At 36.6% G+C, this 17064-nt stretch overlaps 1 protein-coding gene across 2 annotated transcripts in view; it reads left to right on the forward strand.

Annotated features, from left to right (window-relative positions):
• TMTC3 (transmembrane O-mannosyltransferase targeting cadherins 3) overlaps nt 1–17064 on the forward strand; it is a 61928-nt gene that overhangs the window by 14084 nt on the left and 30780 nt on the right. For both annotated transcript variants that reach the window (XR_007456747.1, XM_049626038.1), the window contains exons 3-6: nt 6913–7131; nt 9053–9152; nt 12868–12983; nt 13431–13603. Coding sequence is in view for 1 of the 2 variants with exons in the window: in XM_049626038.1 (XP_049481995.1) it covers nt 6913–7131; nt 9053–9152; nt 12868–12983; nt 13431–13603 (608 nt within the window). In the remaining variant the exon portion in view is untranslated. The remainder of the gene's footprint in view (nt 1–6912; nt 7132–9052; nt 9153–12867; nt 12984–13430; nt 13604–17064) is intronic.

Here is a 17064-nt window from a genome sequence, read left to right on the forward strand (position 1 = left end):
CCCATTACCCACCCTCCCCCCCCATCAACCCTGTTTGTTCTCAGATTTTTTTTTTTTTTTTAAGGTTTTATTTATTTTTGAGACAGAGAGAGACAGAGCATGAACGGGGGAGGGGCAGAGAGAGAGGGAGACACAGAATCAGAAGCAGGCTCCAGGTTCTGAGCCATCAGCCCAGAGCCCGACGCGGGGCTCGAACTCACGGACCGCGAGATCATGACCTGAGCTGAAGTCGGATGCTTAACCGACTGAGCCACCCAGGCGCCCCAGTTTGTTCTCAGATTTTAGGAGTCTCATGCTTTGGCTCTCTCCCACTCTAACCACTTGTTTTTTTTTTTTTTCCTTCCCCTCCTCCATGGGTTTCTGTAAAGTTTCTCAGGATCCACATAAGAGTGAAAACATATGGTATCTGTCTTTCTCTGTATGGCTTACTTCACTTAGCATCACACTCTCCAGTTCCATCCACGTTGCTACAAAGGGCCATATTTCGTTCTTTCTCATTGCCACATAGTACTCCATTGTGTATATAAACCACAATTTCTTTATCCATTCATCAGTTGATGGACATTGAGGCTCTTTCCATAATTTGGCTATTGTTGAGAGTGCTGCTATAAACATTGGGGTACAAGTGCCCCTATGCATCAGTACTCTTGTATCCCTTGGGTAAATTTCTAGCAGTGCTACTGCTGGGCCATAGGGTAGGTCTATTTTTAATTTTTTGAGGAACCTCCACACTGTTTTCCAGAGTGGCTGCACCAATTTGCATTCCCACCAACAGTACAAGAGGGTTCCCGTTTCTCCACATCCTCTCCAGCATCTATGGTCTCCTGATTTGTTCATTTTGGCCACTCTGACTGGCGTGAGGTGATATCTGAGTGTGGTTTTGATTTGTATTTCCCTAATAAGGAGCGACGTTGAGCATCTTTTCATGTGCCTGTTGGCCATCTGGATGTCTTCTTTAGAGAAGTGTCTATTCATGTTTTCTGCCCATTTCTTCACTGGGTTATTTGTTTTTCAGGTGCGGAGTTTGGTGAGCTCTTTATAGATTTTGGATACTAGCCCTTTGTCTGATATGTCATTTGCAAATATCTTTTCCCATTCCGTTGGTTGCCTTTTAGTTTTGTTGGTTGTTTCCTTTGCTGTGCAGAAGCTTTTTATCTTCATGAGGTCCCAGTAGTTCATTTTTGCTTTTAATTCCCTTGCCTTTGGGGATGTGTCAAGTAAGAAATTGCTACGACTGAGGTCGGAGAGGTCTTTTCCTGCTTTCTCCTCTATGGTTTTGATGGTTTCCTGTCTCACATTCAGGTCCTTTATCCATTTTGAGTTTATTTTTGTGAATGGTGTGAGAAAGTGGTCTAGTTTCAACCTTCTGCATGTTGCTGTCCAGTTCTCCCAGCACCATTTGTTAAAGAGACTGTCTTTTTTCCATTGGATGTTCTTTCCTGCTTTGTCAAAGATGAGTTGGCCATACATTTGTGGGTCTAGTACTGGGGTTTCTATTCTATTCCATTGGTCTATGTGTCTGTTTTTGTGCCAATACCATTCTGTCTTGATGATGACAGCTTTGTAGTAGAGGCTAAAGTCTGGGATTGTGATGCCTCTTCCTTTGGTCTTCTTCAAAATTACTTTGGCTATTCGGGGCCTTTTGTGGTTCCACATGAATTTTAGGATTGCTTGTTCCAGCTTTGAGAAGAATGCTGGTGCAATTTTGATTGGGATTGCATTGAATGTGTAGATAGCTTTGGGTAGTATTGACATTTTGACAATATTTATTCTTCCAATCCATGAGCACGGAATGTTTTTCCATTTCTTTATATTTTCTTCAGTTTCCTTCATAAGCTTTCTATAGTTTTCAGCATACAGATTATGTACATCTTTGGTTAGATTAATTTCTAGGTATTTTATGCTTCTTGGTGCAATTGTGAATGGGATCAGTTGCTTTATTTGTCTTTCTGTGGCTTCATTATTAATGTATAAGAATGCAACTGATTTCTGTACCTTGATTTTGTATCCTGCAACTTTGCTAAATTCATGTATCAGTTCTAGCAGACTTTTGGTGGAGTCTATCGATCTTCCATGTATAATATCCTGTCATCTGCAAAAAGTGAAAGCTTGACTTCATGTTTGCCAATTTTGATGTCTTTGATTTCCTTTTGTTGTCTGATTGTTGACACTAGAACTTCCTGCACTATGTTAAACAACAGCGGTGAGAGTGGACATCCCTGTCGTGTTCCTGATCTCAGGGAAAAAGGTCTCAGTTTTTCCCCATTGAGGATGATGTTAGCTGTGGGCTTTTCATAAATGGCTTTCATGATCTTTAAGTATGTTCCTTCTATCCCGACTTTCTCGAGGGTTTTTATTAAGAAAGTTTGCTGAATTTTGTCAAATGCCTTTTCTGCATCGATTGACAGGATCATATGGTTCTTATCTTTTCTTTTACTAATGTGATGTATCACATTGATTGATTTGCGAATGTTGAACCAGCCCTGCATCCCAGGAATGAATCCCACTTGATCATGGTGAATAATTCTTTTTATATGTTGTTGAATTCGATTTGCTAGTATCTTATTGAGAATTTTTGCATCCATATTCATCAGGGATATTGGCCTGTAGTCTCTTTTTTTACTGGGTCTCTGTCTGGTTTAGGAATCAAAGTAATACTAGCTTCATAGAATGAGTCTGGAAGTTTTCCTTCCCTTTCTATTTTTTAGAATAGCTTGAGAAGGATAGGTATTATCTCTGCTTTAAATGTCTGGTAGAACTCCCCTGGGAAGCCATCTGGTCCTGGACTCTTATTGGTTGGGAGATTTTTGATAACCGATTGAATTTCTTTGCTGCTTTCTATTTCCTCCTGATTAAGTTTTGGAAGTGTGTGGGTGTTTAGGAATTTGTCCATTTCTTCCACGTTGTCCAGTTTGTTGGCATATAATTTTTCATAGTATTCCCTGATAATTGTTTGTATCTCAGAGGGATTAGTTGTAATAATTCCATTTTCATTCATGATTTTATCTATTTGGGCCATCTCCCTTTTCTTTTTGAGAAGCCTGGCTAGAGGTTTATCAATTTTGTTTATTTTTCTAAAAAACCAACTCCTGGTTTCATTGGTCTGCTCTACAGCTTTTTTAGGTTCTATATTGTGTATTTCTGCTCTGATCTTTATTAGTTCTCTTCTTCTGCTGGGTTTGGGGTGTCTTTGCTGTTCTGCTTCTATTTCCTTTAGGTGTGCTGTTAGATTTTGTATCTGGGATTTTTCTTGTTTCTTGAGATAGGCCTGGATTGCAATGTATTTTCCTCTCAGGACTGCCTTCCCTGCATCCCAAAGCGTTTGGATTGTTGTATTTTCATTTTCGTTTCCATATATTTTTTAATTTCTTCTCTAATTGCTTGGTTGACCCATTCATTCTTTAGTAGGGTGTTCTTTAATCTCCATGCTTTTGGAGGTTTTCCAGACTCTTTCCTGTGGTTGATTTCAAGCTTCATAGCATTGTGGTCTGAAAGTATGAATGGTATGATCTCATTTCTTGTATACTTATGAAGGGCTGTTTTGTGGCCCAGTATGTGATCTATCTTGGAGAATGTTCCATGTGCACTGGAGAAGAAAGTATATTCTGTTGCTTTGGGATGCAGAGTTCTAAATATATCTGTCAAGTCCGTCTGATACAATGTATCATTCAGGGCCCTTGTTTCTTTATTGATCGTGTGTCTAGATGATCTATTCATTTCTGTAAGTGGAGTGTTAAAGTCCCCTGCAATTACCACATTCTATCAATAAGGTTGTTTATGTTTGTGAGTAATTGTTTTATATATTTGGGGGCTCCTGTATTCGGTGCATAGACATTTATAATTGTTAGCTCTCCCTGAGGGATAAATCCTGTAATTATTATATAATACCCTCCTTCATCTCTTGTTACAGCCTTTAATTTAAAGTCTAGTTTGTCTAATACAAGTATGGCTACTCCAGCTTTCTTTTGACTTCCAGTAGCATGATTAATAGTTCTCCATCCCCTCTCATATATCTATGTAGGAATAAGATTGGTCTTGTTTTTTTATCCATTCTGATACCCTATGTCTTTTGGTTGGCGCATTTAATCCATTTACATTCAGTGTTATTATAGAAAGATATGGGTTTAGAGTCATTGTGATGTCCGTAGGTTTCATGCTTGTAGCGATGTCTCTGGTACTTTGTCTCACAGGATCCCCCTTAGGATCTCTTGTAGGGCTGGTTTAGTGGTGACTAATTCCTTCAGTTTTTGTTTGTTTGGGAAGACCTTTATCTCTCCTTCTATTCTAAATGACAGACTTGCTGGATAAAGGATTCTCGGCTGCATATTTTTTCTGTTCATCACATCGAAGATCTCCTGCCATTCCTTTCTGGCCTGCCAAGTTTCAGTAGAGAGATCTGTCACGAGTCTTATCGGTCTCCCTTTATATGTTAGAGCACGTTTATCCCTCGCTGCTTTCAGAATTTTCTCTTTATCCTTGTATTTTGCCAGTTTCACTGTGATGTGTCGTGCAGAAGATTGATTCAAGTTACGTCTGAAGGGAGTTCTCTGTGCCTCTTGGATTTCAGTGCCTTTTTCCTTCCCCAGATCAGGGAAGTTCTCAGCTATGATTTCTTCAAGTACACCTTCAGTACCTTTCCCTCTTTCTTCCTTCTCTGGAATACCAATTATGCGTAGATTATTTCTCTTTAGTGCATCACTTAGTTCTCTAAATTTCCCCTCATACTCCTGGATTTTTTTATCTCTCTGTTTCTCAGCTTCCTCTTTTTCCATAATTTTATCTTCTAGTTCACCTATTCTCTCCTCTGCCTCTTCAGTCCGAGCCGTGGTCATCTCCATTTTATTTTGCAGTTCATTAATAGCATTTTTTAGCTCCTTCTGACTGTTCCTTAGTCCCTTGATCTCTGTAGCAATAGATTCTCTGCTGTCCTGTATACTGTTTTCAAGCCCAGCGATTAATTTTATGACTGTTATTCTAAATTCACTTTCTGTTATATTGTTTAAATCCTTTTTGATCAGTTCATTAGCAGTCGTTATTTCCTGGAGGTTCTTTTGAGGGGAATTCTTCCATTTCGTCATTTTGGATAGTCCCTGGAGTGGTGCGGGACTGCAGGGCACTTCCCCTGTGCTGTCTTGAATAACTTGTGTTGGTGGGCAGGGCCGCAGTCAGACCTGATGTCTGCCCCCAGCCCACTGCTGGGGCCACAGTCAGACTGGTGTGTACCTTCTCTTCCCCTTTCCTAGGGGTGGGATTCACTGTGGGGTGGCGTGGTCCATCTGGGCTACTTGCATACTGCGAGGCTTGTGGTGCTGAGGATCTGGCATATTAGCTGGGGTGAATAGGTTAGGTGCACAGGGGCAGGAGGGGCAGTCTCAGCTCGCTTCTCCTTAGGTGATCCACTTCAGGAGGGGCCCTGTGGCAGGGGGAGGGAGTCAGACCCGCTGCCGGAGGGATGGATCTGCAGAAGCACAGCATTGGGTGTTTCACAGTGCAAGCAAGTTACCTGGCGGGAACTGGTTCCCTTTGGGATTTTGGCTGGGGGGTGGGCGAGGGAGATGGCGCTGGCGAGCGCTTTTGTTCCCTGCCAAGCTGAGCTTTGTCGCCAGGGGCTCAACAACTCTCCTTCCTGTTTTCCTCCAGCCTTCCCGCTTTCCAAGCAGAGCTGTTAACTTATAACCTTCCAGATGTCAAGTCCCTCTTGCTGTCAGAACACACTCCGTCTGGCTCCTCCGCTTTTGCCAGCCAGACTTGGGGCCTCTGCTTGGCCGGCGGGCTGCCCCTCTGCCCCAGCTGCCTCCCGCCAGTCCGTGTAGCACGCACTGCCTCGCCGCCCTTCCTACCCTCTTCCGTGGGCCTCTCGTCTGCGCTTGGCTCCAGAGAATCCGTTCTGCTAGTGTTCTGGTGGTTTTCTGGGTTATTTAGGCAGGTATAGGTGGAATCTATCTAAGTGATCAGCAGGACACGGTGAGCCCAGCGTCCTCCTACACCTCCATCTTCCCGAGCTAAAATTTTTAAAAATAGCTAGGATAATATTTTATGTGGTTTTGACCTGTGTTTTATTCTTAAATTGGCTTTAATTTTGTCTTAAAGTAAAACTTTTCTGGTTAAGTGAACCTTACAGTTTGTAAAGAAATTCAGCAAAAACTAAGAAAGTTTTTGCTTTTGTATTATCCTCTGTGTAGTATTTAGTGAGTTTTTGGCTTAATATATTCAGGTGTATACATTACAAAGGTATTTTTCATAAAACAACTAGACAGTATCATTTTGAGACTTCACCGTTTAAACTGTGCTGGTAAACATTTAATTCTTATATTTACTTTTGAAGAGCTATCCAGCAGTTATATAAATGCTGGTATTGGTATAGATGGGGATATAGGCTTTGGAAGGAATCTTTTGGTCTAATTTGATCAGTGCTATTATTATATTTTTATTTTATTTTATATTTTTATTTTTAGAGAGCACACAAGAGTGGGGGGAGGGACAGAGTGGGGCAGAGAAAGAGAACCTTAGGCGGGCTCCACCCCTCAGTGCAGAGCCTGATGCAGGACTTGATCCCACAACTCTGGTATCATGACCTGAGCTGAAATCAGGAGTCGGACACTCAACCAACTGAGCCACCCAGGTGCCCCTATTTTTCTCTTTTTTTAATTTGTGTGTTAAAGAGGAGTTAAAAGTCAAATGTTCTTCCTCTGCTGTTGATTCTTCATTATATTTAGGAGAGGAAATTGCCTTGTTTTGGGACTAAGGAAATAGGAAAACACAGCTTATAAAGCTGTATTTTATGTTTGTGTTATCCTTGGAGCATTCACTTCATTATTTTATTGCTAGTTTCAACAGTAAATGCAGCAATTAGTTTGTGTGCCCTGAAGGACCATGGTACTTTAATGATGATGATTGTTTTTTTCCTTTCAGGAGAGAAGCCACAAGTCTTACCGTCCCTTAACAGTATTGACATTTCGCTTAAATTATCTGTTTAGTGAGCTGAAACCAATGTCATATCATCTCCTAAATATGATTTTTCATGCTGTGGTTAGTGTGATATTTCTTAAAGTCTGCAAACTTTTTCTGGACAACAGGAGTAGTGTCATTGCTTCTTTACTTTTTGCAGTGCACCCAATACACACAGAAGCAGTAAGTAAAACTGTGAATCAATTTTTTTTTTTTTTTTTTTTTTTTTTGTAGCAGAGCCTACATAATGATTATAATGGTATATGTTTTTAAGAAAAAATTTAACTGTGGCTTTAAATCAAATATTTGAAGATTTTTAAATTAGTGTAAGTCTTAACTTTCTAGGCTACATAAAATTTTTAAATTTAAAACAAGTTTTGAAACAAGCATTTATTATTTAAGGGTATAAGGTATACTTGCTCAAGATTAGTAATGTAAAATATAAATGAATATAGGCCTTTTTTGCTAATTTTTTTATGAATATAGATTTAAAATATTTGTCAACTTGGCATTGTGTTTCAAAGGATAGGAAATATTTAGTAAGGCAAATTTAAGTAAAGGATGAAAATATATCAAAATATATGTAAACATAAACACATCCTAACAAATGATGATACCCAGTACTTTCATGTTGTCTCTTGCCATGTGTTTCAAAATTGTTAGCTGTCTCTGCTGTTGCCAATGTGTCTGTCAGCCAGTACCTCCTAAGACATAAACTATAACTTTATTTTTTCTTGAAAACCGTGAAACCCCAAAACTGTGCACAACAGAGCAAAGAGGACTCTGTTCAATTGCTTTGTTATGAGCTTTTGGTTGTAAGCAAAAATGTGTGTGTTTAAACTCCAAGTGTTTGAATGTGTGTGTGTGTGTGTGTGTGTATTAGAAGGAGTGTGTGTCTCTCACTGTCTTGAACCTTTTTATGTCTAATTGAATAGATATTTTTCCATATGTTTATAAAAATGATAGGTTGTTTTAAATTCTACAGTGAATTCAGAGTACTTTTTTTTCTTTTTTTAATTTTTTATTTATTTAAAAAAATTTTTTTAAGTGTTTGTTTATTTTTGAGACAGAGCATGAGCCAGGGAGGGGCAGAGAGAGAGGGAGACACAGCATCCGAAGCAGGCTCCAGGCTTGGAGCTGTCAGCACAGAGCCCGATGCGGGTCTTGAACTCATAGACCATGAGATCATGACCTGAGCCAAAGTTGACGCTTAACCAACTGAACCACCCAGCTGTCACAAGAGTACTTTGTTTTTAAGTTTATTTATTTTGAGAGAGAGTATGAGTGGGACAAAGGCAGAGAGAGAATCCCAAGCAGGCTGCACACTGTCAGCAGAGATCATGACCTGAGCCGAAATCAGGGGTCGATGCTTAACTGACTGAGCCCCCTAGGCGCCCCCAAACTTTTTATATACTGGCCTCTTTTTTTTCTTTTTTTTAAGTTTATTTGTTTTGAGAGGGAGAGAGACAATCCCACACACACTCTATGCTGACAGCAGAGATCATGACCTGAGCTGAAATCAGGAGTTAACGCTTAACTGATTCAGGCACTCAGGCATACTTCAGAGGAAGAGGTTTGAGGGTTTTATATTTAATTTTGTAGAATTTAAAAGGACTTTTTAAAGTTCATTGTCTTTAGTTTATAAGTTTATTTTGAGATAGACCTTACTGAATTTATGATGTTTTTATATTTTAAGAACACTTGTATTTTAAGAAAATATGTAAGGTCTTAGGTTTTTTGTCTTTTTTAATTAAGACCTACTCTAGATATTGTACTAATATTATATAAGATGTTACTGTTGATGGAAGCTGGGTAAACCATACACAGGACTTCTCTGTATCTATTTTTGCAACTCCCTGTGGGTCTGCAATTATTTCAAAATAGTGATGATAACAGAACTATTGTAGAGTCGCTGGAAAATTTATTTTTATGGAAGATACACAGATTCACCACACGAGGGCACTCAAAGCATGTCTAAGAAACTGAAATATGCTTGAAAAATTATGGCAATTTAATTTCTAAAGTGCTATTCCTATTATATTTGGTAGTTAAATTTTCAAGAGGCTCTTCATTAATACGAACTCCTCTCCCTTTCCCTTTTTAGGTAACCGGTGTTGTAGGAAGAGCAGAACTTTTGTCATCTATCTTTTTTCTAGCTGCATTTTTGTCATATACCAAATCAAAAGGACCAGATAATTCCATAGGTAAGTGTCTAACATTTAATTTTTTTTCTATAGATATAAAACTTGCTAAGTAATTTTTATTTACTCTATTTGTTATAAAATATATGTCACACTTGGGTTTATATATTATACTATTTCAGCACGTATGGACATACGAACATGATATGCAACATTGTCAATAGTAAAAATTATTTTTGTATGCAGTTTATATTTTATCATGACTAACAGATTCTGTATTTAATTTAACTTAAAAAATTTACCCTAGAGTATAGGAGTTTTACAGTCATTCCTAGTTCCATCTGTTGTTACCTATCAAAGATACAAGTACTAATACTTCAGTTGTCTTTCTATAATAACACCTGTGAAGGCCATGCATTGTATCGTTTAGATAAAGTTGAAAGCCTATTAGAATATAACTTTTATTAGGTGTTGATCATAGTTCAGCTATTTATGGAGTCCCTACCATGTGGCCCACCCTGGAAAATGCTTTGTACACATTAGCTCATTAATCCTAGTTATGCCAGGTATTATCAGAAAACAAGTTCCAGGCAATAAAAATGATTTTTTAGTTGTGTGAACAGTAGACCTGAAAGAGGTTTTACATAATAGTAACCTGTATTTGGTTGATCTAAACTTTAATTTTTTTTTTCCCTACATCATTGGAGAATTTTCTCACTATAAACCCAAAGTACTGATGATAAGGGGCCTAACTTTACATTAACGGAAACTAAGTTTCAACAAATAAGTGATTTAGCCAAACACCTTTAGTGTTGTCTTAGATTTGTAATATAGGTAGGTTTCTATCTCCATTTCCTGGAATGGAGTTCCTGGTATACAGTAGGTGTTCAGTATATACTTGTTGAGCAAATGACCAAGTCAGTGATTAAATTATAATTAAAAAAAGTGCTGAACCTGCTTTGGACCTCTCTCTGTCCTCTTAACTCCCATAGTCCTATTCCACATTACATAATTTTATACTTGAGACCATAAACAGATTTGTCATCATCTTTTGTATTCACTATTTAACGTATGTGTCCTTGCAAAGGTTTCCAATTTGTAATTATTTGATCACTTTAAATTCTAGGTTATTCATGACCCACACCCATTTTGAAAGCATGATCCACCTCAGGGCCTTTGCTTCTTTCTGTTACTTTGGGTTTCTGCTCAGATGCCATTAGCAGCACCACTCATCTTCCCATTCCTTTCTATTTCCCTTCACCTTCTGTTTTTCTTTATTAACACTTAGATCATCAGTTAACAAATAAATCTTATTTATATGACTATTATCTTTCTCCTCCACAAAATGTAGTAGATACTTAAAATAACTATTTGAATATGTGATTGCTAAAGGTTTGTATCTTTATACATGTAAAATTCAGTTTAGAAACCTATATTTTGAAATTGGAATGAATTTTAATGATTGAAATGGATTCTGTATTTATACATGTATATTTTTAAGTGTTGTTAGTGTATCTAGCAGGGGGATTTGTTTTGGGCAAAATTACACGTGGTTAACTTTAACCCCAGAGATCTATTTATAAAATCAAAGTATGTGTTCATACAGTAATGTAATCACCAAAAGTTGAAGAACTGAAGCGACTGGTTTCAATAAACCTTTTGCCTTTATTAGAGCTGTTAGTTGCTGAGATTGAATCCAGCATTACAGAATGCAGCTGTTTGCTTTCTGTCTTGGAGTGGAATTACAAACTAGGGAGAAGCTCTGAATTTAATGTCAGAAGAACCAAGTTAAAGTCCTGATTTCTTTATTGTGCATGACTGTTTTTTGGACCTCTAAAATTCTTTCTTCTTAAAAATGCACATGATTACATCTTCCCTTATATCACAGTAGAGTGATTTTGAGACTCAAATAATATATGCTAAACTGGTTATACAAGCCATTTGATATATTGTTTTAAATATCTTTTCAAGGCCGTTATTTCCCACTAATTTTTATTATATTCATACCCTTCCATTCATACTGTTCTCTGTATCATTCATTTGCTAAGCTTATTCCCTCCTCCTCTCTATGCATGCATACCTCTTCCCCAGTTTTTCTATGTATATATCTTCAAGGTTCAACTTTAGGTTCAGCTTGTTTTATAAATAATCATCTATTGATTTCTTTCCTGTATGAATTTCTTACAGAATTTAGCATTATGTTTCATTCCTTGGTATAATGTACTTTTGTATTGATGGTTTTGATCTGACTGGAATATGAGATTTTTTTTTTTTTTTTTTTTTTTTTTTTTTTTTTTTTTTTTGAGGAAAGGAATACTGTTTTACTGGGTATCTCCAATAGTGTTTGAAGGTTTTTTGAGTTGTTTTTCTTACAGTAATTTTAATCAGTAGAGTATTTTAAAGTTGAAAACAATTTCAAAAATAAATGAATTTCTGTAGTAAGCCCAACAACAAAAGAAGATATATCAAACTCATGAATTCTTTTTCTATTTATACTTGGATTTAAGTCAATTATTTGAGATTTTGCTCTGATTAATGTTCTTAATAAATAAACCTGAGGTCACACAATTATACTGCAATATGCTTTTTTAACTTGAAAAGAATCAGAGGTCATATTTTACGGAAATTTTAAGGAAAACTTAAGCTCAGAAAACTTGTTCAAAGTCATAAAGCAAATTAGTAGATATGGAATTATTCTCAAAATTCATTCTTCTTGAATCAAATTATTACTAAACTAGTTGATATTGCTTAAAGTTGATGAAGTAGGTTTTCTATTTAAGTAGAACTTATGAATATTCTATTGATAGTATTTTTAAGTATATATATATATGTACATATATATGTGTGTGTATATATATCCTGAGAGAGAGTGCAAGAAGGGGAGGGGCAGAGAGAGAGAGGAACACTACCAGCACAGCCCAATTCAGGGCTCGAACCCACAAAGCCGTGAGATCATGACCTGAGCTGAAACCAAGAGTTTGACACTTAACTGACTGAGCCACCCAGGTGCCCTCTAATGCAGATTTTTTAAAAGAATAGTATTAATTTAAATTCTATTTATCTGTTTCAGTTTTTATACTCTTTAAAATAAGAATGTTATTCTACTTTTGTTAGTAGTTTTCAGTTTGAAGTTTTTAATAAATGACAGATATAATAAAACATATAGATGTCTGTGTAATAATTTAAAGAATTTGCCTTCATTTCACATACATGGTTCATTAATCACAACACTCCAGCCTTTAAGCTTCCCTTCTCCAATTTGGCCACCCTACCTTTGTTTTAAAAATTAGTATTTCAGGGCGCCTGGGTGGCTAAGTCGGTTAAGTATTTGACTCTTGATTTCAGCTCAGGTCATGATCTCAGGGTTCCTGAGATTGAGCCCAGCTTTGGGCTCTGTGCTGACAGCAGGGAGCCTGCTTGGGATTCTCTACCCCCCCCCCCCGCCCCTCCCTGTGTGCGTGCATGCATGCGTGCATGCTGGTCTCTCTCTCTCAAACTAAATAAACTTTTTAAAAACATTTCATTAGATAATTTTCCTCTCTACAAAAATTTTTTAGTTTAAGTTATACATTTCGATGTTTTGTTTTGGGTATATAAAATCACAACATTTAAATACATTTTGAAATATGAAGTATAGGTTAATGGGAAATAACACAAATGTGAATATAGAATCATGAGTTTTTTAGTAATGTCCAACAGTTGTATAACTTAAAATATTCATTTATGATACTATAAAATTGTTTTGTGTAGTTTATATTTTTCTGTTCTTAAATTGCAGTATGGACTCCAATTGCTTTGACAGTGGTTTTAGTTGCTGTTGCAACATTGTGTAAAGAACAAGGAATAACAGTTGTGGGAATTTGCTGTGTGTATGAAGTATTTATTGCCCAGGGGGTAAGGAGAAATACAATTTTTATTGTTATCTTTTATCCTATTTGAATTTGATGATAATAAACTTGGTTTCTAAATGTGTCATTATAAATTATTCTCTTTACCAATAATGTTACCAAAAATTTGCAAGAAACTGGCATATCTTGTCCTCGTATCCACTGAAAATTACTTAACATTTTATAACTCCTTCAGTTTTTTAAGACTGTTGTTTCAGTTTCAATAATGGAATCATTAGGTAATTTGGAAATGTACACAGTAATACCGTCCAATATGATTCATTATTGGGTAAGATTATTGGATTCAGTTTTATTCCTTATCAGTTCCACACATTGCTCCATACTGATTTTATAATTACAGTCAATTTATATCTAATCTTGCATTTTGAATGTATTGCATTGTTGAAAACGTTGTAGTATATTGTTATTTAAAACTTTTTTTTTCCTATTGCAGTATACTTTGCCATTATTATGTACTACTGCCGGACAGTTTTTCCGTGGGAAGAGTAATATTCCATTTTCTATGCTGCAGACACTAATAAAACTCATTGTTTTGATGTTCAGTACCCTATTACTTGTTGTGATTAGAGTCCAGGTCATTCAGTCCCAACTTCCAGTATTCACCAGGTATGGAAATTCTGATTCTTTTTTTTGTTTTTGTTTTGTTTTGTTTTGTTTTCATTCTTTCTTTAACTCTTGATGTTCAGTGATTATAATAGAAGTGTTTGATTTACATTGAGTTTTTTTTTTTCTTTTTTCATGTTTATTTATTTATTTTGAGAGAGAGTAAAAACAGAGCACAAGCAAGGGAGGAGCAGAGAGAGAGGGTGAGAGAATTCCAAGCAGGCTCCACGCTGTCAGCACAGAGCCCGATGCGGGACTCGATCTCATGAATCGTGAGATCACGACCTGAGCTGAAATTAAGAGTTGGCTGCTAAATGACTAAGCCACCCAGGTGCCCCTACATTGAAGTTTTTTTTAACAGCTTTTTGTATTAATATTTTTTTAAAACCTGCATATATTTATAATGTACAAATTAGTAAATTTTGACATATTGAGTACACTCATGAAACCAACGAATGAAAATAATGATTTTAACCTAATGAAACTTTAACCTATTTTAACTTAATTGGTTATTAAGTGATGTCTTATATAGTTTAAGTGATTTTTGTCTACTTGTTCTATTGTTAAGTAGAGGATGTTGAAATCTTTGACTATAATTGTAGATTGGTCTATTTCTTGTAGTTTTTACTTCATGTGTTTTAAAGCTCTATTTTCAAGTGGTTAACATCTAGGATTATAATGTCTTGATGAATTAATCCCTTTACCTTTATTAATGAGTTTCTTTATCCTTAGTAATAATCTTTACTCAGAAATTACTTTATATATCTTTTGTTAGAGTTACATGGTTTATCTTTTTCCATCTTTTTACTTTTTATCAATATCTTTTTTTTTTTTATTTTGAGAGAGCAGGGAGAGAGAGAGAGGGAGAAAGAAAATTCCAAGCAAGCTTTGAACTGTCAGCACAGAGCCCAGGGCAGGTCTCAATCCCACAAACCATGAGATCATGACCTGAGCTGAAATCAAGAGTCGAACACTTAACCAACTGAGCCATCCAGGCACTACTATCAGTATCTTTGAAGTTGGTATCTTACAGGCTGCATATAATTGGGTCTTCCTTTTTTGTTTGATCAGATAATCTGTTTTTTAAATGAGGTGTTTCAGCTATTTACATTTAATGTGATTTTCGTATTGTACCATTTTTGTTTGTGACTAAAGGACTTTATCATTTCTTGACCTGTAGGTCTGTTGATGCCAAATTGTTTTAGCTTTTGTATATAAAAATATCTTTATTTTACCTTTGTTTTTGAAAAATATTTTCCCTGAGTTTAGAATTCCACACTGACTGTTTTGCATTCAGCACTCTAAAAATGTTGCTCTACTATTTTCTAGCTTGCATTGTTTTTACTGGGAGAACCTCTGTCATCTTTATTTTTGTGCTTCTGCATATAGTGTGTCTTTTTCTCTATGTCTGCTTTTATTATTTTCTCCTCACCATTGTTTCTCTTTTTATTTTCTTTTTTAAATTGAGACATAACTGATATATAACACTATATGAATTTTAGGTATACAGTGTCATGATTTAGTATATGCGTATTGAGAAATTATCACAATAAATTTACTTAACATCCATCACCATACATAATTACAGAAAATGTTTTTCTTGTGATGAAAACCTTTACGATCTACTTTCTTTGCAGCTTTCAAATATGTAATATGGTATTATTACCTGTAGTCCCCATGCTGCATATTACTACTGTAGGACATACTTATCATATAACAAAATTTGGGTGAAGGTGGTCAAATGATACAAACTTCTGGTTACGCTTACTTTTATTTTCATGTGTACTGTGCTTAGGTTAACTGAGTTTAGAATCTATATGTTTTAGTATGTAAATTTTGGAAATGTTTTAGCCATTACTCATTGAAATTTGTTTCTATTCTTCTAGGACCCCAATTACATGTAAATTAGGCCTTTTGAAGTTGTCACACTAATGCTCTGTTTATTCCCCTCCCAGAACTATTTTCTTCGTTTTCATTTTGGTAGTTTCTTCTGCTTTGCATTCAAGTTCACTGGTCTTTTTTATGCAATGTCGAGTCTCCCTTTAATTTTTTCTAGTTCTTTTTCATTTCAGACATTGTTTTCATCTCTAGAAATTCTGTTTAAGCCTTTTTTCTATGTTTCATGTCTTTACATGTTCTAGTACTTTAATGTCTTCATCTACTAATTTTCTTGTGTGTGTCATTTCTTAGTTTAGATTGAATAATTTTTCTCCTCATAGATTATATGTTTCTACTTTTTCACATGCCCAGTAATTTTTTAGTAGATGCCATATGTGAGTTTTACTTTAATATATTCCTATAAATATTTTAGAGCTTTATTTTGGGATGCATTTAAGTTATTTGAGAGATGTTTCATCTTCTAGTCTTGCTCTTAAGCTTTGTTGTATGAGACCACAGCAGCATTTATGATAGAGGTAATTTTCTTCCACTACTGATTCTGTCTGATAGACTGTGACTTATGAGGGCTTCTATTCTGGCTGCTGAGGAACTATTCCTAGCTCTGTATGGCATTTGAGAATTTTTATCTAATTCGTTTGAGAGGTAGTTTCCTATTTCTATTATTTTTCCTGCTGCTGTAACAAATTAGCAGAAACTGGGTAGCTTAAAGCAGCAGAAATTTATTCTCTTACAGTGATGGAGGCCACAGTCCAAACTGTGTCAGGCATAGTTGGTTCCTTCTGAAGACTCTCAGGAAGAAGTCTGTTCCATGCCTCTTTCCTAGTAGCTTCTAGTGGTTGCTAGCAGTCTTTGGCATTCCTTGGTGTGTTGCTGTATCACTGCAGTGATTATACATTTGGTTTAAGGCTCACCCTAATCCAGTGTGACCTCATCCTAACTTGACTAATTACATTGGCAAAGAACCTATTTCCAAATAAGGAAAAAAATCTGAGGTTCTGGATAGACATGAATGTTTCAGAGACATGGTTCAACCCACTACACTGACCTTGAGTATTTCCATATATATATGCGGATCGGTTCTGATCAGTACTACAAACTGGAAGGAGACCCTCTACAGATCTGAGTTCTCTTTCTCAGCAGCTTTCTTCTCTCTGGTATTCCTCCCCACTGACTCTATCGACCTGGGCTCCTAGGGATCCCAGTTCCATCTTCACAACTCAGGGATACTCCTAGGCTCCACTGGGTTCTCCCTCAATGCTCCACAGACTAAGAACTGTATCCAAGTATTGAACTTTCCAGGTAGGGTTTCCCTCATTCGTTTTCCTTCTCTTGGGTATCATTGTCTTTCTTTGCCTGATACCCAACTGTGTTATGTCTTGTCCAGTTCTTCTCTCCTTTAAGACTAGAAGCAAAAAGGGGCGCCTGGGCGGCTCAGTCAGTTGGGTGTCCGACTTCAGCTCAGGTCATGATCTCGCCGTCCGTGAGTTCGAGCCCCACATCAGGCTTTCTGCTGATAGCTCAGAGCCTGGAGCCTGCTTTGGATTCTGTGTCTTGTTCTCTCCCTG

This window comes from Panthera uncia, chromosome B4, assembly GCF_023721935.1.
Source record: "Panthera uncia isolate 11264 chromosome B4, Puncia_PCG_1.0, whole genome shotgun sequence".
NCBI classification, from domain to species: domain Eukaryota; kingdom Metazoa; phylum Chordata; class Mammalia; order Carnivora; family Felidae; genus Panthera; species Panthera uncia.